Source organism: Chlamydotis macqueenii, chromosome 6 (genome assembly GCF_036417535.1).
Source record: "Chlamydotis macqueenii isolate bChlMac1 chromosome 6, bChlMac1.mat, whole genome shotgun sequence".
NCBI lineage: Eukaryota > Metazoa > Chordata > Aves > Otidiformes > Otididae > Chlamydotis > Chlamydotis macqueenii.
The window spans coordinates 39,226,697-39,250,462 of NC_141561.1; the positions used below are offsets into that span (position 1 = coordinate 39,226,697).

Consider the following 23,766-nt stretch of genomic DNA (forward strand, 5'->3'; position numbering starts at 1 on the left):
GTTTCTGAAAGGAAAGGCCTGTGGTTGATACTTGTGTCTGTGAAGTGAAGGACTTTGTGGCAAAGCAACTAAGTCGGGATCTTTGCAATTGGTGGGAACTAACACAGAACCCTTGCTTGGGAAGGACAAACGAGCAGAGCTCTGGTTCACCAGGGAAGTATTCTTCTGTGTGTCCGTCTACGCCATTTTTAGTTCTCATGCATTTTAGATGCTCATTTGGCTCTTGAACGTTGGTGGGACAGAACTGATTTCTGCGGCAGTTGTTTCACTACGTGCAAATGTTTCGGTTGCTCTATAGATAGCATTCTGTGAAAAGCAACTGCCATGTGTGTTTCTCGTGTCAAGGAGCCAAATTCTATTTTCAAACTCTGCTTTATTCAATCCGGAGAAATCCATTGACCTGAGTAACGCAGTGCTTTTGTAGCCAAGAGGGGAACGCGGCCTGAGGAGTCATGGTAGAACCTTTCACATTCTCTATTTGCAAATGCTGTACAGGATTTTGCAGCGTTGGCAGCGCAGGCTAACTGGGCTTGACTTAATGCTAGCTTGGTTCATCGTAATCAAGACCGGCTTTGTTTTAGAAAAGGTTTTGAGGAGAATTTCATTTACCTCCCTCCCCACCCTGCAGAAGCACAGCAGACTTGAGAGCGGTCTTTGCCTGTAACCCTGGTGCTGTCTGACCCCCCCTCTGGTTTTTTGCGAGGTAAGGGAAGGATTCCCATGGCAGTGCCCGAGAGCGTGCTCCCTAGGGCTTACACAACCTCCGTTTGGGATTTTGTTATTGGCATTTACCACGTCGCAGACGGGGAGGTGAAAGCAGGGGGTGACAGCCCCGCTGTAAACCCTTGCGATGGTCTCAGGTAAATTACTCTCCATTGCAGAGGGGGGTGAGCTGTGGCCTTCCCCAGGGGCGAGGCATGGGGCAGGGTCTTGGGGACCCTGAATCTGTTTGGAGCTGCTGGGGAGCCGCCGGGTCCAAATTAAGCTTTGAACACAGCCAGCTTCACGGGGGTGGATGGCCTCGCTGACGCTGGCAGCTCGAACACCGACAGCATATTTGATTCTAGGTATTTCAGCGCCTGGCTGGCTAGAGGACCATCTCTTCACCTCAGTTCATGCCCAAAGCAGGGAATATTTTCCCTTTCTTCCCCCTTTTCTCCCCCGTGCAAAGCAAGCCCCTGCCCCCTGAAGCGTGGCATACATACTCAGAGAGTCTCTGCGCTCTACGGGGGCAGGGGGGTGCAGCTGGAAGCCTTTAATTAACAAACTGCTCTACAGCTATTCTCTCGAGGTTTACTTCACGCTTCGTGGAGAGGTTTGTTCCATCTTGTTTCAAGGCAATGTTACTCCAGCTCATAAAAACAATCTTCATCCTAGATTCCATGGTAGCAAAGAGAATAGCTTAAAGTGCCTGTCTGGTTTGTAAATCTTTTTATTAAAAGAGTTGTTTTTTTCTTTTCCACAGTAGTAAAGCTTTGGCACTTACAGTATAAAAATAATCACTGATCATAATTACACCAAATTCCTCTTTGTCAACTGCATACTAAGTGTCTTCAATACATTTTATTCCCATATAAAAACACTTGAAGGTCAGGGGAACAAAACTGATAAATAACAGTATGAGATATAAAGATACAGCTAGAAAAAAATACTAGGATGGTTGAGAAAGAATTAAGACTGTGCATATTTTAAATATCACAGTGATTGGATTTGCTGTTCCTATCTTATTGCTGGCTGCACGCTTATGTGAAAGCAGAAGTGTTTGGTGGACTTTCCTATCGCTAAACGTCAGTAATGTTGTACTCAAATGTTCTTTGCGTAGCACGGGAACCTTGAATTTCTACACCCTCCCTCCCGCTTCATATTTTGATCCCCCACCAATCTGCGATTTAGCATCTTTCCCCCTTTTTTTCTTTAAAATTTGAAACTACGGACTGGCATTCAATGCTTTGAACAAAACCGCGACAATCGCTATCGATCGTGAGAAAAGTCTGAAACACTCCAAGAGTGGCGCTTGGAGAAGCTGTGAGTTGAGCTGAAGCTGGGAAAAGGGCCCGAGAGCCATTCTCAAAAGATGCGTTTTTGTTTTGCTAGCATCACTCCAGTTTGGATGGTAATGGTGGCAGATGGGTATTTATACTTTGGTTTGTCTGTTGCCATTGCCGCAAGAAGTCTTGCTGGATGTTACTTTCCCCGTGGATGTTGTGTGTCTGCCTGTACATCTAGGGGCATGAAACACTCAATGGGGCAGTTGACGTTCTGTCAGGAGGGAAGGAAATCGGTTAGCGCTCTGTCCTGGCAGGACGGACACTCTGTGCTGTGGTTTTGGGCTGAGAGGTGTTGCCAGCCCACGTGGCTGTTTGGTTTACAGAAGCAAGTGAGGGCCAGGAAATCAGTACATGCACTACCGCCGCGGCCAGAGCATGCAGGCGCAGCCCAGTACGGGTAAATGGAAGTCCCACTGGTGTGAGCGCGGCGCTGTGCGCTGTGTGTGGAAGGGCAAGCTCAGGCGTACGTTCTGTGCTGCGCAGAGCGGTGGTTTGCTGGGTCAGGAGCTGTCATGCACCTCTTGGTCAAGCAGAAGCCTCATGCTGCCCTTACCCCTCCAGCCCTACACAGACCCCACCTCGTGCCATAGGAAGGGAGAGCAGAGAAAGGAAGTGTACTCACGGTGTTTGTGGCCTGGTGGTATCTCTGCGTAAACTGTGTGTAGGTGTGGCCAGCAGAGCCTTCGGGGGCCACCTCCACGCTGGGCCTGCGGCAGTTGTCACAACGCCAGCCCTAGAGACACAGAACTGGTCAGACCACGCCGACACAGATGGCCAAGGAGCTGCCGGTACTCATACACGTGGGGACAGCTCCACCACCACCCGTGAGGTTCCTCCCATTTTAGACCACGCAGGCCCCGACCCCGAGTCCTTGCAAGTACTTAAGCTCTCCTACTAATTAACTTTCTTCTTATATGGTCCTGGTTTTGCCAGGCATTAGACACCACCTGCCCAGAAACCCGGCAGGCTGAGGACTGCACTCCAGCGCAGCCAGCTCTCCTCGCTCCCTGCGTTCAGCCTGCCCAGTCCCTGCTGCTCACCTGCTGTCCTCCGTAACAAGTGCAGGAGCAGATGGCCCCAAAATACTCCTTCTGCCACTGCTCTCCGACCTGGTACATCTTCCCATCGTCGTAGCACGTGGTCTCATCTGCGGAGGGACAGGCAGAGCTCAGTCGCGTGGTCTGTGCTTGGGCTTTAAGCTTTCTCAGAGCAGCTTGGTGACCAGAACGGGAGCCTCCGGCCAGTGCGCTCTCCCCGTTTGACCAGAGGCTCACTGACTGGTCTGGAGGAACATGGGTCATTTCTACAGCTCTCCGGACACTTTAAACTGGAACACGAGGGTATTTGTCTGAGAAGGGCAATGCAGTTTAATTTGCAGTGTGAAGTCTAGAAGATCTTTAGGGGACAGGCCCTGCAGAGAGTGTTACTGATGAGGGTCATCTACACCGTGTCCCTCTTGTGTGGCTCCAGGGCTGCAGGCAGAGAGATGCTGAGTGGGTCGTGACCTTAGCTAACAAAAGAGGGTTTTCTTCTTTTTAAGCTTGGGAATTTGCCTTCAGCTCTTGTAAGAACAGATTCAATCTGTCACCGAATCAGACCTACTGCTACTCTGTCTGTCCCTGTGGCAGGACCTGAACGGGAGCAGCCCTGAGATGCTGGAACTTCCAGAACGGGAGCTCAATTAAATGGACATCAGGAGACAACTTACGAGGTTCACACTTGAATTCTCCTTTTCCATTTCCAAGGCAGGTGCAGCTCATCATCTGGCCGTTCTCCCCTTGCCTGTCCCACTTCTGCCCGATCTTGTAGTTGACACCATTATCGTGGCACCACTCTGGAGGAGGCAGAGGAAGAAGAGAAGCAGGAGTTAAACCCCACGCTGCAGTGACAGAGTGGGAGGAGAACAGCTGGGTGTTGTCTCGGGGCAGGAGAAAGAATCTTTTCAGCTCGTGTAAGCCCAGCGGAGGAAATGGGTTCAGCTCCTGCAGCTTTTAACCGCAGAGGACTGGCACAGTTCTGGGAAGCAGAGGTTCTTAGGGAAAGAGTAAGAATGATGTGACAGAGATTGGAGAGGGGGAGAGGAGGGTTGGCTAATAGGAGAGGAAGAGAAATTACAGGGAATTTAATAGACATGGGGTAGAAAGGGAGAGAAAAATATTTTAAATGCTCTTTTTTGAGCAAATACCCAGTAAAACTGTATCATAGAGACTGCAAAATGTAAAGAGTAAACCACATGTATCAAATGATGAAATATAAATATTAATCCTGTAAAACAAGTGTCTTCCTCTGAGTCTATGCAAATTGCAGCAATACCCTCATTGTTCAGCTTACTGCACAATTTAAAAACATAATTTAAATTAGTTGGGTACGTGTTGCGTTAAACCACTAAATCACAGACTTTTGTTCCCTTCCCTTCCGTGACGTTTGATGCTCTTCCACGTAAACCACAGTCCTGCAAAGAATAAAGCTTAGTGGATTGTTGCTGAGGCAGCGAAAGGCAGTACTAGGTGAGCCGCACAGCTCAGAAGTAACCGAAGTTTTCCATCACTTCTCGTGATGCAAAACGCCGATTTGGTTTCAAAACTTCAGAGCCTGCGTTCATTCGCCTCATGTTTGGATCAGCTGGGTTCTGCCAAACATGCTGTGAGCGCTTAGGGAGTTTCGAGACAGGCAGGGGAGTTGGACTAGATGACCTTTGAAGGTCCCTTCCAACCCAAACCATTCTATGATTCTATGATGGTCAGAAGCAAGCTACTCACTAGAGGAATCGCATCTGAAATGCCCGCTGCCAAAGCCTAAGCACTGGCACCAGAGCTTAAAGCCCGTTTCAGATAACCGCTCCCATTCCTCGCCGATGGAATAGAAGGAGCCAGTGAAAGTATCAAAGCAGGTGTCGTCAGCTGGCTGGTTTAATCCTTCAGACACTGGAAGGAAAGAAAAGAGAAACAGACATCACACAGAGCATAGGAACTGCGGAAAGACAAAATGATTTTCACTGAATACGTGGGATTTTTCCTTCTTACAGCATCCTGGCAGTAATGGAGCCACCCCATTGGCATATACTTGATGGCTCTGTCAGCAGTCCAGACTCCCAGTCCAGACTCCCTGTGATTTATTTTCCATTTGCATGTGTCAGAGCAGTTGAATGATAAAAAAAAAAAAAAACCACCAAAAAACCTGACACAAAGGTTATTTTCATTTTGATTTGCCAAGTTTCGGGCAAGCATGAGTTTTTGCATTTGCTGCTGGAGAGCGACAACCTGACAGCCTGTTTTTTTAAGAGGAAGGTGCTGTGCGATGCTGGAGAACAGCAGGAGGTTGGTAGCTGCACACGCACTTTTTCGAGGCACTTCAGATCCTAACTCATGGCAGGGGAATGGGAGGAGATCAGACCATGCTGTTGGACAGACTGGTTTCCACCAGTGCCTTGACTGGGAGGTGTTTTATAACCACCAGAGCAGGGTCAAGAGGTAATGCTCCCTGTTCAGTCTGTGACAGACATGGGGCAGTTGGGGTGCTGGAAGGGGAGGTGGGGGACAGTAGGAGGCTGCATGGAGAGGTTTAGCGTGTGGAGAAAGTAAATCTGTAACTCTTCCTCTTCTCCCATCCTGTCTTCCTCTTCTTTTTGACCTCAAAATACACATAGGCAGAGGTGGAGGGAGAGAAAGAGCTGTTGACCAGACCCTGCACTGGTAAAAGCAAAGCCCAGGTTGCGCAGGGCACGTGTGGGCTCTGGGCCTTGCAGCTGCGGGAAGTCCTCGGACCACAAGGACGTGTGGTTGGTCACATGGCTTCTAACTGCTGCCTGTTTGTGCTTAATCAGCATTTCTGCGGGCAGCCTGCCCCGCTGCCGGACCTCCAGGATGGCCTAGCGGTGCCGCTGGATAATCGCATGGCAAATGGCTGACAGAGCAGTTAAGCTGGCCACTGGCTCCTTCCCGTAAGCATGGTGTGTCATTGTGACAGCAGATCTTTGCTGCCGTGCAGGAATCTGGGACGCAGGGTGATCCCTGCCTTCCCTTGAGAGCAGCAAATACCAGGCCTCTTGGTTTCTCTCAGGCACTGACCCTAGAGGAGCACATTCCTCATGACAGACCAAAACAGCTCTAGTCACACCAGCAGTTAGTTATACAGGGTCAGTGGACTTCACAAATCTCTTGTCCTAGTGTCCTGTGATGAACTCTCCTTGTCAGGAGAAGTTTCCTTTCTGAACTACTCTCAAGCCTGGGCACCAGGTAGGTTGTCTTGAGTAAAAGGTTCACCTAGACTCCGTAAAGCTTTTACTCACCAGTATTGCCAACTGTGACCACCTCCTCCAGCACCTTTTGTCTCCGGTGATCCTTCAGGGCTTCCACTATGATGTTGTAGGTGGCCCCTCTTGTAAGACCAGTGAGCGTAGCACTGGAGGAAGTACCAGGAACCCTGAACTGCAACAAGAGGCAACGCCAAGTCACCGGAAAGGGAAGAGTGCTTACTCCTTAGGTGTCACTCCCCTCACAGGAAGGACAAGGTGTTTAGGTTGACTTCTACGCTCTATACCATGATGGAGCCAGGCCATTCCCCTTAGAAATTGAAACAAAACCAGTTAAACTTGGCTATTCTGGACTATGGTTCATAAGGGATATGTTATTACCATCATTTCAGGGAAACAGAAACCAAGGAAGACAAAGGACAAGGGCTAAGGGAGTCTCTGGCTTGAAGCAGCACCTCAGCCTTTGAAACTCTCTGTCATCTCCCTGACTGCCCCCTTCCCCGATGAACCGCTGCTACTGACAGCATTTCAAGGGCTTTCTGTTTTAGCAATTTTATCTCCCAAGAGACATCTGGCGCCACAGGTGAGGCCAACAGCGTTCCTGTGCTAAGACAGTTCAGTTACCTGCAGCGTATCTTCATCCTGGCTGACTGGCTGACACGAGATGATGTATTCGGAGCTCTCCAGCAACGGCCTCCAAGAGATGGTTGTTTGAGAAAGAGCTTCTTGCCCCGTGGTGTCATTGCGCCGGGGCCCGCGGGAGTGCGGGTACGAAGGTTCGACTACGATAGGCACTTGGTACCCAGGGATTTCAATTGCTTCATCTACGTTTGGCGGTTGCCGTCTTGACCCCGGCCTAAGAGGAGTTGCTGTAGTGGGTACGGGCCGTCTGTAGCCGTGCTCCTCAAAAAAGACTTGTTGACCCTGGTGTCCTATTGTCTGCGGGTGCCCAGAGGTGCCTGGAAGTTGGATACCGTTTCCATTGTCATACCTATTGTTTGTGAAGTAAGGGGTCCCCTCGTCAATGGAAGGTACGTCGAGGATGTCGGGTTGGTTGGGGTGCGGTCTGGTAATCAACGTGGGAAGCTCATCTAGCCAAAGAGAGGTTAAAAGCCGTAAAGCAAAGCGCGGCAAATTAACAATGGGATATTAAACAGCTAAAGTGGATGCTGTACACCGCTCCAAGCACCAAAGATTAGCAATCATCCCAAGATGCAACACACTTCTTATGACCACATCGTGATAGTGAAGGTAATTTCTAGCTCTCTATATATTTATATACTATATAAATATATGCGTCTATCGTTCATACGTAGGCATAAGAAGTGTGTTGGTATGAAATTTTCATACAGCTGAGCAACAGTTTTGAACACTGCAACCCAAAGAAGCCACCACTGCTCAAATTGAGAAGAAATGATTACAAGAGAGATTCACAGGTTATGAGTTTAAGAAAAATCACTGGTGTGCAGTAAGAAACTAGCTCCCTGATCACATCTGGATACACAGCTTGTGTTTTGCTTGCTACAAGTATCTCAGTCTTGCACTGTGAAGAGCGTAACAAATGGATTCTTGATGCCATCATGTGCTACAAGGAAATATGAGTGTTAACCCTAATTTAATGATCAATTAGGTACCCAGGCAAGAATCAAGCACCAAGCGTGTTGTTCTGTTCTTAGTGTTCAAATGCAGCTAAATGTGACTAAAGGAATTTCAGAATCCTACATTCCAGAAAGGAAAACCTCTTTACAAAGCCTATTTGACTTATAAAAGTCAATAGTGTGAACAGGATATTTTAAATAACATCATTAATTCAGTCCTGAGACTGTATTCCCCAAGTGGAAGACATCTCCTACTGACACACAACAATCCAGATCTGTGTTTTACCTGTCTTTTTTCTGCCAACCAGCGGTTCACTCTTCTGATTGTTCTTCACAGCAATAATGTAGACGATGTATTCGGTTCCTGGTTCCAAACCTAGGGAGGGAGGAAGGCCACAAAGCAACGTTAAACTTAAGAGTTGCTCTTCTTTTATGATTTTGTGGGGGATCTAAGGCAGAATGAGAGGTGGGTATGTGCCTTCCCCCTCTCTCTTCAAATTTACGTGTCTCACGTGAAGGGCTCCCAAACAAAACCAGAGACAGGTACCAGTAATGATAGCCTCAGTGGTGCTGGGCTGAGGGCGAGGCTGAAGCTCCTTGGCTGGTGAGCCAGGTTTCTCATATCTGATGATGTAGCCTGTGATCTTGGCTCGCGGGGGCTGCCAGGTCGCCAGGAGGGAGTTGCTTGTGGTTGTAAGGAAGTGCAGGTTCGAAGGAGCATCGATAGCTAGGCGGAAACAAAAGGAAACAAGTCGAACACAGTAAAGGCAAGCGTATTCTTCATCTGAACTGCATCTTCTGACACCTTTCTCAAACTCAGGAGCAAAAGAGATTGCTGTGAGTCACAGTGAGTATTATATGTGATCAGATATAGACGTATCAGATCCATGTCTAGATCAGACACTGCCTGACCCGTACGTCATTACTGTGTGTTAGCACGAGCAGAAAAGTCAGACAAGATCATTACCAGTGGAGGCATCGATCACTACTGGGGAACTGCGTGCGTTCTCGTTCAGAGTGTAAAGGTAGATCTTGTAGTCATTGCCAGGCTGCAAGCCTAAAATGAAGTTAAAACATAAACGTTAGCTAATCGAGGAAGCCATTTAAAAAGGGCATCAGAATACCTTTCAACAGCTGCTTCTTGGAGATGAGTCTTTATGACTCAGATATTTTTTTTTTCCCCATCTTTTGTTCCTACAGTATTTCTCATCAAGGAAATTCAACTACAAACCAAGAACCTAGTGTACCTTCTGATATGACCCTAGAAGCTCCTGCACCTGCAGAAGCACCTCACTTACCAGTGATTGTGTAAGTCCTGACATCAGGGCTGATGGTCCTTTGAATGGGGTTCTGGCCACTTGCTGGGACGGCATCAACTTGGAAGCCAGTGATGGTCTCAGTCTTGGTTCTCCAGGTAATGGTGATGGTTGTCTCAGTGGCATCTGTCACACGGGCCCTGCGAGGGGGACTAACATCTGCACCAGAAGGAAAAGGTCTCCTGTCAGTACTGTGGGGACTGTGAATCTTACCAGTTAGGTGTTTGTCAAGGCCTTTGCTGGAGCTTTGTGTAGATCCATACATCTGAGACAGATTAAGATCTCTACTTCTGCACCCAGCACAATGCTAACTGGTCATTTGTGGGGGAATCACTACTTACTTTCGAGAGTGGTGACCACACCCTGGGCTGGTCGGCTGGTCAGAGAGTCCTTCAGGGCATACACGCTCACTTCATACTTGGTTGCCACCTAGAACAGACAAAGTGACACCACATTGTGAGAAAGACCTGGCACGGGGGGAAATACTCCTGCCCTCGTTCAGTGTTTGGTGGAGCCACATTTCGTGGTCACCAGTTACTAAAGTATGAAACGTTAAAATAAATCAGTGAAGGATTGATGAGATAATTCTAGTTACTTCCAGCTGTAATAGAAGAGTAGACACGGAGCCTGACAAACAGCGCTGTTGATAATACTAGTAGTGCACATGTGCACATCCAGAAGCAGAGGAAATCCTGGAAAAAGCTTATTTGTCATCCCTCATTTTGGAATCTGTGCTTCAAAGCTGACTCTTCAGAAAAACTTAATTTACATCCTGTTTTTCCTGAGGTTAATGGATACCATTTGCTATGATAAGGTGCTCTTGCTGCGAAGATAAGAGAATGGTGGAAGTTACAGCATGGTCTTTCATCCTTGACTGCATCAGAGTCCACTGGGATTAGAATGTTTAAGGCTCATTTTTGAAAATGATTCCTAAAACTCCTTAAAAACAGATCAGTAGCTTTAAAAGATAGCAGTAACCATAAAAGCAGTGTTTTTCAGCCTTTTCCAGTTCAGGAACTCCTAAAATGTTTCCAGTGGAGAAGATGGCTATATAGCAAATGAAAGCCTTCTCAGAAAAGACTTGCATTTTTTTTACTTATTTTTAAGACATCCACAAAATGTAAGCAATAGATTGCCAGAGCTCCCATGTCACAGCTTGAAAACCTCTGCATTCGGTCGCTTTATCCGACCTCTTTTGTGAAAGATGAGTAAAAGCACTTTACTGGGTAACTGCTGATCGTGAACCTGATAATTTGCATTCGATTAAGGCATCCAGCCTCTCTGTGCTAAATGAGGAAGGTAAAAGAATGCAGATTCAGCAAGCCAATTCCTAGCCTTTTAAAAACTATGGAAACAGGTAGTTACAGCTGATGGCCACTCAGACTTCAAACAGAGTCAGACCCTTAGGAGCTGTAATGATCTACTCCAGCTGAGGTTCCCAACCTAGGAATTTGAAATTGCGTCAAGTTCTCCTAACGTCTCCTTCCCACAACGCAGTCTGCATTACACAAAGCAAGGAGTTACCATTAATCCAGACACGACAGCAGATGTGCTGTCCGGAGAAAGGTTGATTTCTTTCATAGGCCCAGTCTTTTCTTTAGGGTTGACTCTGACTCTGTAGCCAGTGAGGCGAACGTTTGGTGCATTCCAGTTGACGGTAAGACTGGTGGGAGTTACCTGAGTAAACCTCAGGTTTGTCGGAGGTGGAATTGCTGCAAAAATCCGGATTGGCAGATGGTTAGTTTAAAGAAGACAGTCTTGGATAAAACAATATTCTCTCCTAAATTTGAGACAGGTTTAGGGCTGAAATACGCGGGCAGGAAAGCGGTGTGCCTTCTGCAAACACAGGCGTAAAGCACCGTGGAAGTGGACAAGGTATTCAGGAATCGATTCTCAAATCTACAGTAGCGCTTTTCAGCAGAAATAAGGAGATCTCGATGCTTCAGCCCTGAAGTTAGGAGAGTAACAACACTTGCTGTGATATAAGGTGAAGGCTTATGAGAGGTGCTTAAATCTGCAGTAGGCCAGTCTGGTTTAATTCTTCTGCCTGTCTCTGCTTTTCAACACACAGCTAATACTTCAGTCCTGCTTCACTTCCCTCTCTGTTCATTTCTAAAATACGACGGATGATTTACAAAAGTAAGTAGGAAGCAGGCTCAGGAATCGCAAAGAGGATATAAAAATACTGCAAATGCAGAGGGGAAGCATTTTACAGCCACTTACACAAGTGTAAATTACTACACAGAGAGCAAGGCGATGGAAAAGCAGAGCTGTGGTGGCCGTAAGGCTCATCACACAAGAGTCTGTTCATGAGCAAACACATCTGATCTCTTTAAAAACAAATGTTTGCATTAAAAAAGGAGCATCCATTGAAACATTTTCTTGCCTTACTGTTGGTAATCCTTGGGCTGTAAACAGGGGAAAAATACACCTTACCACAGTGCCCGCTATAAGCACGTTGCTGTGAAGTTTTCTAATTTTACAGAGTGGAAATATAAGATAATTCTCCCTCATTGCTTTGCTCAAAGCTCAATCTAAAGCTCGTAAGAGTCAATGGAAAGTCTTGAATGACTTCAGATATGCTTCTGAACAGCCCACAAAGGGTAAACTACAGAGAACAGGTTTTAAAAGCCACTATATTTGCATTTCTGGCAGGTAGTCAGCCAGTTGCTCCAATCATTCCAGCACTTTGCTTCGGTTTAGTACAGCAATCTGTACACTAGGAACCAGGGGGTTCACGATATTGATAGTGTACTCATAATTACACCCCTGGAATTATGGTCCCAACTTTTCATCCACAAATGAACAAGAGACCTTCACTACAAGGGTGCTACCTTTGTAATAAAGACACGTCTGGTAATGTTGGAAGCTTTGCAACAGTTTCCATGTTGCTGGAAGTAATCTTATTTCAAGCAATTAGCTTCCTTTTCCTTTTTCACAAAGGAATTTTAAATCTCCTAGCCCTTTGTGCTGATCTTTTGCTCCAACAGCGAGGACCCTGGGGGATGAAAGCTGCCCTAATCTTTCTGTGGGTAACTGCCTCTTCTTGCAGGTGCCCCATATCCTAAAGACAAGAGCCTTGTGAGAAGGCGGTTCACCATGGATCAGGCTCCGAGACTGGGGACCAGACGTTACCGATCCACTTGAGGACTGAGATAAAGCTATAAGTAACATCCCTCCTTTCTCTAGAACCCGCTCCTTCAATCCTGCTGATCTTTCCTGCCTTCCCTAACGTGTGTGTAGGCTGACTCCGCTGGCAGCCAGCTCTCCAGCACCAACTAAGCCATCTCTCAAGAGCAATCGCATCCCTCTTGGCTGCCCCGGTGGCTTTCCCCAGTGTGGAGCACCAGTTGCGCATGGAAGCATGCTTTTACCCAGCAGGGCAGAAGCCACCACTGCCATGGCCTGCTGGGTGGTGTAGTTAAAGGTGTACCTGTGGACTGGGTCCCAGTGAGGGGCAGGCTCTCCATGTCATCGTAAATGGCAACGATATTGATAGTGTACTCAGAACCTGGCCTGAGGCCATGCAGCTCAGCAGTGTCTTCTTCGCCACCTGGGGCCGGCAATAGCTCATGGATTCCATCCTCAGGGCTTGAGTAGGTCACCCTGTACCTGGTGACTTGCCCCTGCGGGCTTTCCCAAGCAATTTTGATGGAATCAACATCCACCTCAGTGAATGTTAGTCCTTTAGGGCGGTCAATGTCTGTTAGGCAAATTAACGGTAAGAGGTTATGTGATAAAAAGCAGGTTGTGGGTGAGGAAAACAAAAAGCATTTCTATTACATGCAAAGCAGTTTTCAGTTTTGCGTGGGAGAGGGGGTACTTGATTCTCCTCTGTGCTGCACCTTGCACACATGCTTACACCCATGCAGAGTACGACTGAGAGTTTGCGGGTGCCAGACAGCAGAAAGCCAATCTTGGCCTTGTTGAAACCAAAAGGACTTGTGTTACCAACTTCAAAGCAGCCAGGACACCAATCCTTGCCTATACTTGAGTCCCCTTGGCACTGAAACCCCTTTTACACAACTCTAGCGGCATTCAGCCACCTTAATGTGGTCAAGAGAAAAAAGGAAATGGGAATTTTAAGACTCATTTCTACCATCAGAGCCAGTAACTGGTTCCTAGTGCTAAAAGCAGCCAGACAACCCATCTGACTCTGTAAGTTTGGATCCACGCTGCATTTGCTTTTCAGGGTTATAAGCTGCTGTGCAAAGCGCCAGTCCATGGAGAATCAGCCCCGCTATTTTCTTTCATAAATTAATACCCAATTAACACACTTCTCAAGAAAGCAAATTACGCAGTATACTATATTTTAAAATCAGTGAGAAACAAACTTTTCAGCTTTGTATTGAGTGCACAGGGAACGTCCACAGGTGCAACTGGGTGATATGCACACTTCCTACCACAGAGCTATACCCATTTGTTACACAAAATGGGAGGATCTGGCATATCATTTTATATTTTTATATTACATTTTTATTTTATATTATGCTTTTCTATAAGATTTCAACTTTATTTGCCATATTATATTAGTTATATTAATTTTTTACATTTTCTAGTTGGCAAAGGTGATTTTTGTCCACAAATTTGTTGGGTTTAAATTGATGTGGACTCTTCTCATCTTTGCAAAGCTTCAGAGAAGCTCCTGCAGGACAATTCTGTAAGTATTTGGAGCTGAGCTGCGGTTTTGAATACAAGCCTGAGCAAAGGAATAATGTGCATGTAAACCCCTACCCCAGAGGGACAAAATGTCCCCTCTTGCCTCCTCTTTGTGCCCAGAGCACTACTGCTGTTTTGTACAGGCAGATCCAGCAATTCAAGGGCTGAACTCTCCTTTCTTTTGCAGTGCTTCATCCCAAGCTCTTGATAAAACTCGTAGTTTCCTTTACTTCCTTGCACAGGCAAGTGCTCCCAAGCCAAGTCCAGTCCCTTAACAGTAATCACCTTTGCCACCTAGCTCCAGAAAGGAGATATTTGCACATTTTTTTTTTTCCACTGATTGGCTGACAGCAAACAAAACCCCAAAAGACTTTGTGACTTTAGTGAAAGAAAATCAGAAGCGCAGCATTTTGAGGGGGTGGGAAATTGCATTTTGCCAGTGTTTGAGGGAGAGTAGCTGCATTTTTGCCAGCACCTGCAATTTAGCTGCACAGTACTTATCACAGGGCAGACCACCTCGCATTCTCCTGGAGACTGTGAAGCACCCGCCACTTGCTTTCACCGGGGATGTGATACTGCACAGTAGATTCAGACATCAATAGATAACATTTGTTTTGTTACCGTGAAGTGAAATACGTACTGGTGACAGCTGTCTCAACCAAGGGGAGGCTCTCTCCAGTCTGACTCTGAGCGTAGACGCTGACCATATACTCAACTGTGGGCTGCAGACCTTCAATAGTGACTTGTGTTTGATCTGGCAGGAAAGAACAACATTAGTCCATCTCCAGCTGCAAAAAGCTGCAGAGAACTGGCCCCTAAGTAGCCTTGAATGAAGGGCCTGTATAAGCCATATCATGAATAAATGTCATTAAAATGACGCAGGACTGACATATCCAGCTTGCCTTTTGCCTGCACTATGCTTCTCTGGCAGCGCACGACAAGGGAACTGCAGTTTGTACCTGCTCAAAGGCCCCACAGCTACAAGGGCAGGGTAAAAAGCACAGTAGAAAAAATAAAGCAAGAGAAGACCAGTTTTCGTCATTTTCTGGGCTAAGACTGACCATTAACCCAATTGCATCACAAGCATGCCGGAGGGCTAATCTCTGCAGATCCCACAAAACGCGCTGTGTTCCCGAGAGCTGACTTGGCAGGCTCTACGGTAACCAGGTCAAGCCTGTAGCCTATGTGACTGAGTCCACGCTACGACCAAGGGTCACATTATGTGACCTTCAGAAGGATTTCAGAGGAAGTTTTGCTGGATGCTAGAAAATCCAATGGCTTTCCTTTGAAACATGCCTTTCAGAGACACTGAGCTTGCCAAGAACAAACCTTTGCAGCACAGCGGTGTCAAAGATGTGAAGCTTTTGGGCCAAAAATTTGCCCTAGCTTCTTCTGGATGAGACCCAACTGAAGTCTGATGGCAAATAAATGGCACAAGCAGGGGAAAGCTTGGCTTTGAACATATGCCTAGTGCCCGACAGCGTTGGTTTTAGTGGTCACGTCTTGCATTCTTTACAGATCAGATAAAGGATGTCATGTACTCTTACCTGCAGGGACATTTTTAGTTTTTGTGGGCCCGTGTCCTTTCTTGGGGACAGCTGTCACCCGATACCCTGTGACCGGGGATGTTGACGGGAGCCATCTGACGGTGATGCTGTTGTCCTGGACGTCGGTAACTTGCATCTGGGATGGTGTGTCTATTTCTGGATAACACAAATAGTTTTTTCTGAGTATGTTGGTACAGGAAACCCTCCTTCCTCGGCTGCCTCCTAGCTGAATTTTATTCTGCTCTTCCTTTTCTAGGCTGTACTTCTCAGAACAGAAAACACGTTGCTATTTATTTGTCCCTCACACTAGCCCAGACGAAAAAAGCCTTAACCATGATGTGTGGGTGACTGACCTCATATCAACGTTAGCTGAGGACTTTTTGTTGTTGTAAAGGCTACTACATGCCTTTATCTGCAGCTACAGTAGGAGCAGGACTGGGCTATATCCTGATTAGGAGTGAGATGACAGTCCTGGAGTTAAAAAGTCAGGTCTCATAAGGATCAGATAATACAACAGTGCACCAGAAGCACCAGAGTTGAGCCAACAGTGACCCCATGAGATGAGAGCTCAACAGGATTTCCACTCTGCCATAAGCAATCAGATATTGACTCCACAGGGTCTCCCTCCTCCAAAAGTCCAAGTGCATGATCCCCTTCTGTGTCATGTCATTATCATGCTGGGCCACCACAATACACAGCTCCACTGAAAATGATCGGCTTACAACGTAGCCCATGACTTCTAAAAGAAACCAGGGATCAGTGATACAAATTTATGGGGATAAGCCAACACAAAGCTACAGGGTTTTTCTGTGGGTTTATTTGTTTTGTTTAAACAGGTCTCACCTGTTTTGTAGGTGACAGTGACTGGCTTGCTACTGGCAGGGCTGTCTCCACGGCCAGTTACAGCATACACGGTGATGGTGTAGTCTACACCAGGTTTGAGGCCAGTGATGGAAGCGGTAGACATGGTGCCAGGCACTGTGAACTCCTGCACAGGGCTGCTTCCACCTAAGGAGGGTAGGATGGAAAAAGAAATGTAATGGATCTTTAAATTACACATTTTAAATCATTACAAAAATCAAGACAATCCTGTCTGCATCAAGCTGAAGACAGGACCCTGTTGATTTCAATGGCTGTTGGGTCAAAGTCTTTTTCAGACCAACCCAAGGAGAAGAATGAAATATGCACACAGAACCACCTCTACAATGACTGGAGTGCTCCAGATGCTCTTTTTGGTAGACAAAAAGTGATTTGCTCTCCTTTAAGAAGACAGACACCTATATTTGACAATCTTATCTAAATATGCTGCAAGAATCTCAGAGATACAAGAGTTTTTTGTCTGCCACAGTCAAATTGGCCTTTGCTATTTGCTGTGGCTTTCTAATGGCCTCAGAAGAGAGTTTCTGGTCTGAGAGTGGCCATAACTGTCTGCCCTCACCTGTTTCACCGTAAGTGATCCGGTAATATCTGACTGTCACTGCAGGAGCATCCCAGGAAATCACAAGACTGGTCGGGCTGGTGGGGGTGACTTCCAGGTCCCTTGGAACATCAGACACTAGAAAAAAAGAGAATTGAGAGTTTAAACACATGAATTTACATGAGCTATATATTCCACCTATCGTACCATGTTCCTCCGTAACTCATCTGCCTTAGTTTTAGCCCAATGCACACACCTCTACAAGTGATCTATCTGGTTAAAAGCCATCCAGCACTGGACTAGATTTAATGAAAAAAGTTCTGCTGGCCTTAAAGACATCTGACTTGATCTGAAAGTAGCATGGGTTCTCCCAGCTTTTTCTAAATCAGGCCCCACCTCACTATCACAGGCACCTCCTCATGAGCAGAGCTGCACCAGTTGCTAGGGAAGATCTGGTTTAACAACTACTTTGCTATAGGACACCCAAAATCCTCACAGTAACTTTTCACCAGCATTCTCTCATGGCTTACCTGTTGTCTGCTGGCCGACCAAGGGCACGCTCTCCTCCCTGCCATTGATGGCGATGACGCTGACCACGTACTCAGTCCCTGGAAGCAGGCTGGTAAGGGTGATGGAGTTTCGCGAAGGCGGCACGCGGTCCTCCTTGGGCCTGCCCGAACTGTGCTCTGGGTGATGCCGGATTTTGTAGCCTGTAACGGTGGCACGAGGAGCAATCCAGTGGACGGTGAAAGAGTTAGCAGTTATATCCGAGAAGTCAAGGCCAGTGGGAGAATCAAGACCTGGGTATTTCAAAGAGAAAAAAGACTCAGTCGACTTACTGGTTGGTTATCATCACCACTGCCACGTTTCATTAAACTCAGTACCAGCACTGCCAGATCGTAAGCCAAATGCTATTCAGCCACGGAACTAAACAAATACGCGTTCAGGACCAAAGCGAGATAAACAAGCATTGGAACACAACTGCAGGAAGAGAGTGTATGGTGCACACAGACAACACAGCATAAAACAATGCACGTGACCAAACTCCGTTACAGTTACGAAACACAAAAGACTGATAGATACGACAGGCTCTACCTAGCCTTGTTCTCTGGCAGATACTGTCAGTACGTTCAGACCAAGGTCTGCAATGCTCTGTTGAAAAGCAACAGAAGTTCTGGCTCTCAGACGAAACATAACGAAACACAAAATTTCCCAGTGTTGCCCAAGATGCGCATCTGCCCTGCTCTTTGATATCTAGCTGATGACCCATCAGCAAGGTGGCAATACACAAGAAGTCCCATTAATGAATGCTTAACGGATGGCATTAACCGCGCACGCGTCTCAGGGCGCATCTAAGTACCTGTTTTCTGGATTCCAGACAAAGGTGCACTCTCATGTTGCTCAGAAACACTGTAGACTCTCACCAGATATTCAGTACCAGGGAGCAGATCTGTGGAGTTTAAGTCCAGGAATTTAGGTATATTTATTTACTAACAGCTAGAAGTCACTCGACCTACAAAATTTTAACTCTATTTCTTAAGTAAAGTAATGAGGCTTTGTTTGATGGAAGATCTGAGCCTCCAGGACAGTCAAAACTTTAAGTCAGTGGCAATGTTTTAGCCTGAAGGAGCATGGTATCCTGTATCATTGCATTCTAACTCAGATGAGCTCCAGATCTGGTCTCTTATTCTAAAAGTGGGTATTGTCTCTCACACAGCCAACCTGATTCTAGGATGGAGAAAAAAAAAAAAACAACTTCAAATATAAGACAGCTTTTGCAACAGCTTTTTGAAAATGCCCACGTTTCTTTGCCTTGTCCTGTAAGGTTCCAAACAGTATTTATTTTCTGGTCTCGAGCATACAGAGCCAAAGGAGCAATGACCTTTTGCACATTCTGACCCTCTCCCTGAACCTCTGCACCGCAAGTCCTTGACATTTTTAGCCAACCAGGTGAGTAATACGTATTTACTCTTAATACCTAACCAGGCTGCAAATCTATGCAATTGCCCCATAGTTCAATTCATCGCTGTCCTTGGACTGATGGGAAAAACTTTCCTGTGGTTTGGCTTTAACTCGGGTAAAAGCAAGTGGCCAAACCCCATTTAGTGTGAGTTTGTATGAGGCTACTTCGACATCAGCTTAGATCAGCTGAGAATTTGGCCAGTTACACTGATAGTAAGCAATTTTCCGTTTGCCTCATTTTATATCATATATAAGGAGCCTCTTACATTTGTTTGACTTCAGTAGGTAACCCACTTACTTGTTAAGATCACCATGTTGTCTGAGGGTGAAATTGTCAGCTCTGCAACGTCTTCCTCCTTCTTCACAGGCGAGTAGCGCACCAAGAAGCTGCTCAGCATGATGGAAGTTGGTGCGGTCCAAGTCACCCTCATAGTGTCAGGCCCCACATTAGTGAAGCGGAGATCGGTGGGAGGAGGCACGGCTACATAGCAAACAAGAAATATCTCTTGGTTCTCTCATTCGTAAAAATTGATCAAGAGGTATGTTCAGGGAATCACCAGAGAAAGTACCTCATGCATAACAGACTACTGTGTCAGACCCATGCAAACAGACTTCTAAACTACATTTGGTTCTACTACAGTTAAGAGAAAAATACGTCTGTACTACTGTCAGGCTCCTTTAACCTCTTGGCAATTCCCAATACCTCAAATACACCCTGCGGGGTTAATTTGAAAACAAGGTGGCAAGTTTCAGTAACGTCCTTCTTGCAGCTGGATTTCATATTACAAATGTGGAGCCAAGAGAGGTTTAAAGTTGCCATACAGCAGCTTACAGATGGAAAAGTTATCTCGTCTAGAATTCATACATGCACACACAGGAGAGGAGAGGGTATATCACTAATTTCCTATGACTCTACTTCTACTCGTGTCGAAGGATTTACAGCCTCAGGATTTTCAAACACAAGAGGATTTCATGCAAGAACCAGTTTTCAGCTCGCCTTCTGCTCATGCACTAGAGAGACCCTTGACGGTGTGGCATGGCTGTCAGTGGCATGTATTCAGGGAGCAGCGTTTCGTCTGCGTCCTTCGGGGCATTGCGGAAAGAGTGGGGCCACCACTGAAAGACTGCTGGAAGCTCAAGTAGCTATCAAGGCCGGAGCGTGTCTGCTGAACTGCTCCGCCCTTTGGCGCTCTTATTTTGGGGAATCTCAGTTTAAAAGTCTGATGAATATACAGCTCACGTTTCAGGCTCTTGATTCCAGCTGGATGCTGGAAAGCTGAATAGCAGAAGGTGAACGAGCCTGGCAAGTGTGCAGCCATTCACAGTGTGAAAATGCCTCAAATTAGAAAACCAAGCATCGTGTATCCATCCCCAGCTGCCGTTTAGGAAAAGGAGCGAGCTGGGTCTGTCTGGCTTCCCCTCAGTGAGCGGCTCGATTCCTCTTTGGACAAAGCCCGGTCATCCTGACAGCCAGTGACAGCATGAAACACCGTTCATGTCACAAAAACACAGAAGTTTTCAAAATTCACCCGTTTGCTGTGTCAGAGTGGTAGGGGCGCTCTCTCCGCCATTAATGAGTGTGATTACACTGATGTCGTAATCAATGCCCGGCTCCAAGCCTGTGACTGTGTAGTATCCTACTGAGGAGTCCACAAAATCTTCAAAAATAGGGACACTTTCTCCTGCCGCAACTACTGTGATGCGGTAACCAATAATGGTGGAGGCATTTAACGGGGTCCACCTCAGGCCGATGCTTGAGTCAGTTATGTCAACAAAGCTTAGGTCAGTGAGTTGGGGCACCTCTAACGAGTTAAAAAGCAAACGGGAAAGGCAAAGACATACAGAGGTAAAAGAAAGACAAGGGAGAAAAAAGCAGTGTTCATCACTATTAACATTGACAGAACTTTAGAAGCAATTGCGGTGATATGCAGAATTTCTGTTGGGGCTTGGGGGAAAAAGAGGGGGTTCGGTGGTTTTATTTTTTGTTGGTTTATTTGGTTTGGGGTTTTTTTTCCCTTTTTTTATTGTACCCTTCAATGCTGTCTCCAGCTGCCTCCCCGGGCAGACAGAAGCTGAAACCCCCATCCCCTGAGACAACGTGCTTCCACAATTTTCAAGAAGGGCTACAAAAGGCACTTAACTTGCAACAAATTTACTTTGAGCAATGACGAGCCATAAAGACTCATTCTCTGACAAAAATAGAAACAGAAAAAACATACCCAATTTTTTTTTTTTTTTTTGCAGGTAGGAAACAAGAGATCAAATTCTATTAACATATAAATAAAACAACAACTCTGAAACAATAGTTGATTTACCCTCTAGAATATTTGACTTGTTCAAATGTTAAGTCTAATGTTTATCATGGGGATCATAAACATATCACCTCGCTTGAAGGGGCTAAACTGGCCTACAGCCTCAGCTGGTGAGAACCAACACAAAGCTTCAGAGTGGATCACCCACTTTCTGAACTATTTACACTGGACTTGGGAAAAAAGGTCTCAAATCCCTGTAACAGCTTGAGGATCTGGCCCAGAATTCCTCAAGTTCTACTTACCACTAACTGCTACAATATATTTGCTAAAAACAAGATGATACGGAACAGTGAGCAACAAAACACTTTCTTGGAAAGATGGCAACTGGTTAAAAACAACTTTTAGATGGTCAGAATTCGGTAAGAGTGACAATGTTCCCATATTCAGAGGTTATGCCCAGAGTAAGATGTGGCCAAGAGCCTGACTTGATTTTTTTTTGGCTGAATTGTTCAAAATTTCAGGACTGAACCAGCAAATAAAGGTCCTCTGTAATGACCTTCTAGATATTACCTAAATTTCTGTACGGCAAACAAGCACAGCTGTGACTGTTTTCCCTATCGATATCATTCCTATTCGCAAAGCTGTTCTTTGCCTGCGTGTTAGGACCAACAGAACTGGGCAGGGAGTGGGGAATGTTAGACATCTTTAATCAACAACGGCCAAACCCTCAGTTGCTCAAATCAATAGACTGGTATTGATTTAAGCCACAAGATTTGGCTGTGTAACTTGAACGGGGTGATCCTGGAATCAGTGGGAGCTAATGGGAGGCTCTTCCTCACTCAGGATCAGACACCAGTAGGTGAGTCAAAGACGTGCAGGACTCGGCATCCGTTCTGTTGGATCATTACAAGTTAGCTTGAAAAAGAATTATGGGACGGTAATATTGCAAAAGGCTGGCTTTAATAACAGTGGTTATGTTCTATTTTAATGTTCTTCTAGGAAAATACTTATTTTGCAGAATAGATGCAAAAAAAATGCCAGTTTTCTGTAAAATCATTGTTTATCCACCTGGAATGCATGTACCATATCACCTTTAAAGAGTGCTAAAAGCCAGAGACATACATTCTTAGCTTTCCCCACCAGAAGATGGTAATAGCTAAAGCTATTACTGCTTTAATTATGCAGTATCGCAGTATTAGTTCACCCGGGGAGCATACAGCACTTCAGTGAAGCGTGGAAATTTTAAAGCAGTGTTATAAGAGCAAGCAAACACAGTAGCTGGCATCATTTCAGGGCTGAGCAGAACAAACGAAAACAAACAAAGCCCTCACAAAGGAAAATGAAATGAAACCATTTGGGGAGATGCATATTAATTTCGCTACTGTGGCTACAAAGGTAGTTTCTGCAGTCATTGCAGCGTGTAATGTGAGGTGGCACACACCACGTTGTGTCCCAGAAGAGCTACAGTGATGGACCTTTCAATCTTGGCTTTCCTCGCCATTGTGCTGAAGTGATCTTCTGCCACTACTGCTGCCAAAATTTCTCCTGTACTCGCTTCCCTCTCTTCACCTACTTCCTATTCCCACCAGCTGTGCTCCAGATGCCGGGGCACTGCAGGACCAAGTTAAATCTCTGTTGCTCTTCAGCTCAGTGTAGCGATACAACAGACTCATCTCTTTACCACCACTCTGTTGACAGACAACGTAGGCTGTCCATGCAGAGATGTACACAGGTATAAAAAAAAAAAATGCTCTGTCATATGCTGGCACATGGCTATTCTGCTTCTTGAGACTAAATACCAAGTCTAAGCCCTCTGCCATCAGACTAATAGGTGTTCTGCAACACAGAGCTCTCAGGCTCAAAAATTTGTCTTTAAGTAACTAAAACTGCTGCTCATCCTTTCATTACCTTGTGTGACGGTTTCAGAGATGGGGATGCTCTCCTGGTCGTCCTTGACAGAGTAAACACTGACGTTGTACTCCACACCAGGGCTTAGGTTTTCAAAGGTGCAGGTGGTTTGATCTGCACCCACTACTTCCTCCAAGGTAGAGCCCTGCTGCCCACTGGTAGGAGAAGTGGTCACTCGGTACCCACTGATGCCTGAAATACAGATATACCAGTACACAGTCATCTCATGCTGTATTGATTTACATCAGGTCTCAGTACAAACAACTGAAGCAAACTTATTACTTTTTAGAAGTGATTTTGTCACCTTGAGCCCAGGGGGCAAGAGGTTGCTCTGCCAAGCAGCCCAACACAAGCTTCGCAGGAGGTACCCATGCCACTCTTGCAGCATTATTTCAGTTCCCTTTGAGACCTTACCAAACTGAAAATCTCATGACATCCCAAGAAAATAAACATCTACTGACTGAGAGTGGGTTTTTTAAAAGTTTTCAATCCTTGTTTTATAGAAGTCAATTGTACAGCTCCCATCAGCTACTGCGGGAGAAGAGTTCATGTCGAACACTTTTGGAAATCCCACGCTTACTTTCAATGACATGAACTCATTCTGCACTGCCAGAAGTCTTTTTGGTCCATTCTGCTTTTCTTCCCTTGGACTTTTTTTTTTAAATCACGGGGGATATTTGAAGAAATCCCTCAAATCCCTACAACAGCTGAAATATTTAAACACGTGCATACTCCAAAATAGCATTTTACACGGAATGTAAATCATGAAGAATCCATGGCAACCTATACTTAACTGTGAACCGCAAA

At 45.9% G+C, this 23,766-nt stretch overlaps 1 protein-coding gene across 5 annotated transcripts in view; it reads right to left on the bottom strand.

Moving 5' to 3' along the window:
* Nucleotides 1–353: 353 nt before the first annotated feature.
* FN1 (fibronectin 1) overlaps nt 354–23,766 on the bottom strand; it is a 52,184-nt gene continuing 28,771 nt past the window's right edge. The window contains exons 24-46 of one of the 5 annotated variants that reach the window (XM_086751639.1): nt 22,960–23,151; nt 20,329–20,601; nt 19,098–19,280; nt 18,198–18,287; nt 17,368–17,637; nt 16,859–16,975; nt 16,264–16,428; nt 15,421–15,576; nt 14,514–14,627; nt 12,648–12,917; nt 10,739–10,926; nt 9,556–9,643; nt 9,197–9,373; nt 8,866–8,955; nt 8,446–8,625; nt 8,185–8,274; nt 6,925–7,391; nt 6,337–6,475; nt 4,808–4,972; nt 3,757–3,882; nt 3,089–3,195; nt 2,671–2,781; nt 1,415–2,259 (exon numbers count right to left, since the gene is read on the bottom strand). In XM_086751639.1, the coding sequence (XP_086607765.1) occupies nt 2,185–2,259; nt 2,671–2,781; nt 3,089–3,195; nt 3,757–3,882; nt 4,808–4,972; nt 6,337–6,475; nt 6,925–7,391; nt 8,185–8,274; nt 8,446–8,625; nt 8,866–8,955; nt 9,197–9,373; nt 9,556–9,643; nt 10,739–10,926; nt 12,648–12,917; nt 14,514–14,627; nt 15,421–15,576; nt 16,264–16,428; nt 16,859–16,975; nt 17,368–17,637; nt 18,198–18,287; nt 19,098–19,280; nt 20,329–20,601; nt 22,960–23,151 (3,833 nt within the window). In that variant the 3' untranslated portion in view covers nt 1,415–2,184. Of the gene's footprint in view, nt 1,374–1,414; nt 2,260–2,670; nt 2,782–3,088; nt 3,196–3,756; nt 3,883–4,807; nt 4,973–6,336; nt 6,476–6,924; nt 7,392–8,184; nt 8,275–8,445; nt 8,626–8,865; nt 8,956–9,196; nt 9,374–9,555; nt 9,644–10,738; nt 10,927–12,647; nt 12,918–14,513; nt 14,628–15,420; nt 15,577–16,263; nt 16,429–16,858; nt 16,976–17,367; nt 17,638–18,197; nt 18,288–19,097; nt 19,281–20,328; nt 20,602–22,959; nt 23,152–23,766 lie in introns of those variants that run through there. The other 4 variants (XM_086751635.1, XM_086751637.1, XM_086751634.1 and 1 more) reach the window with 4 other exon arrangements.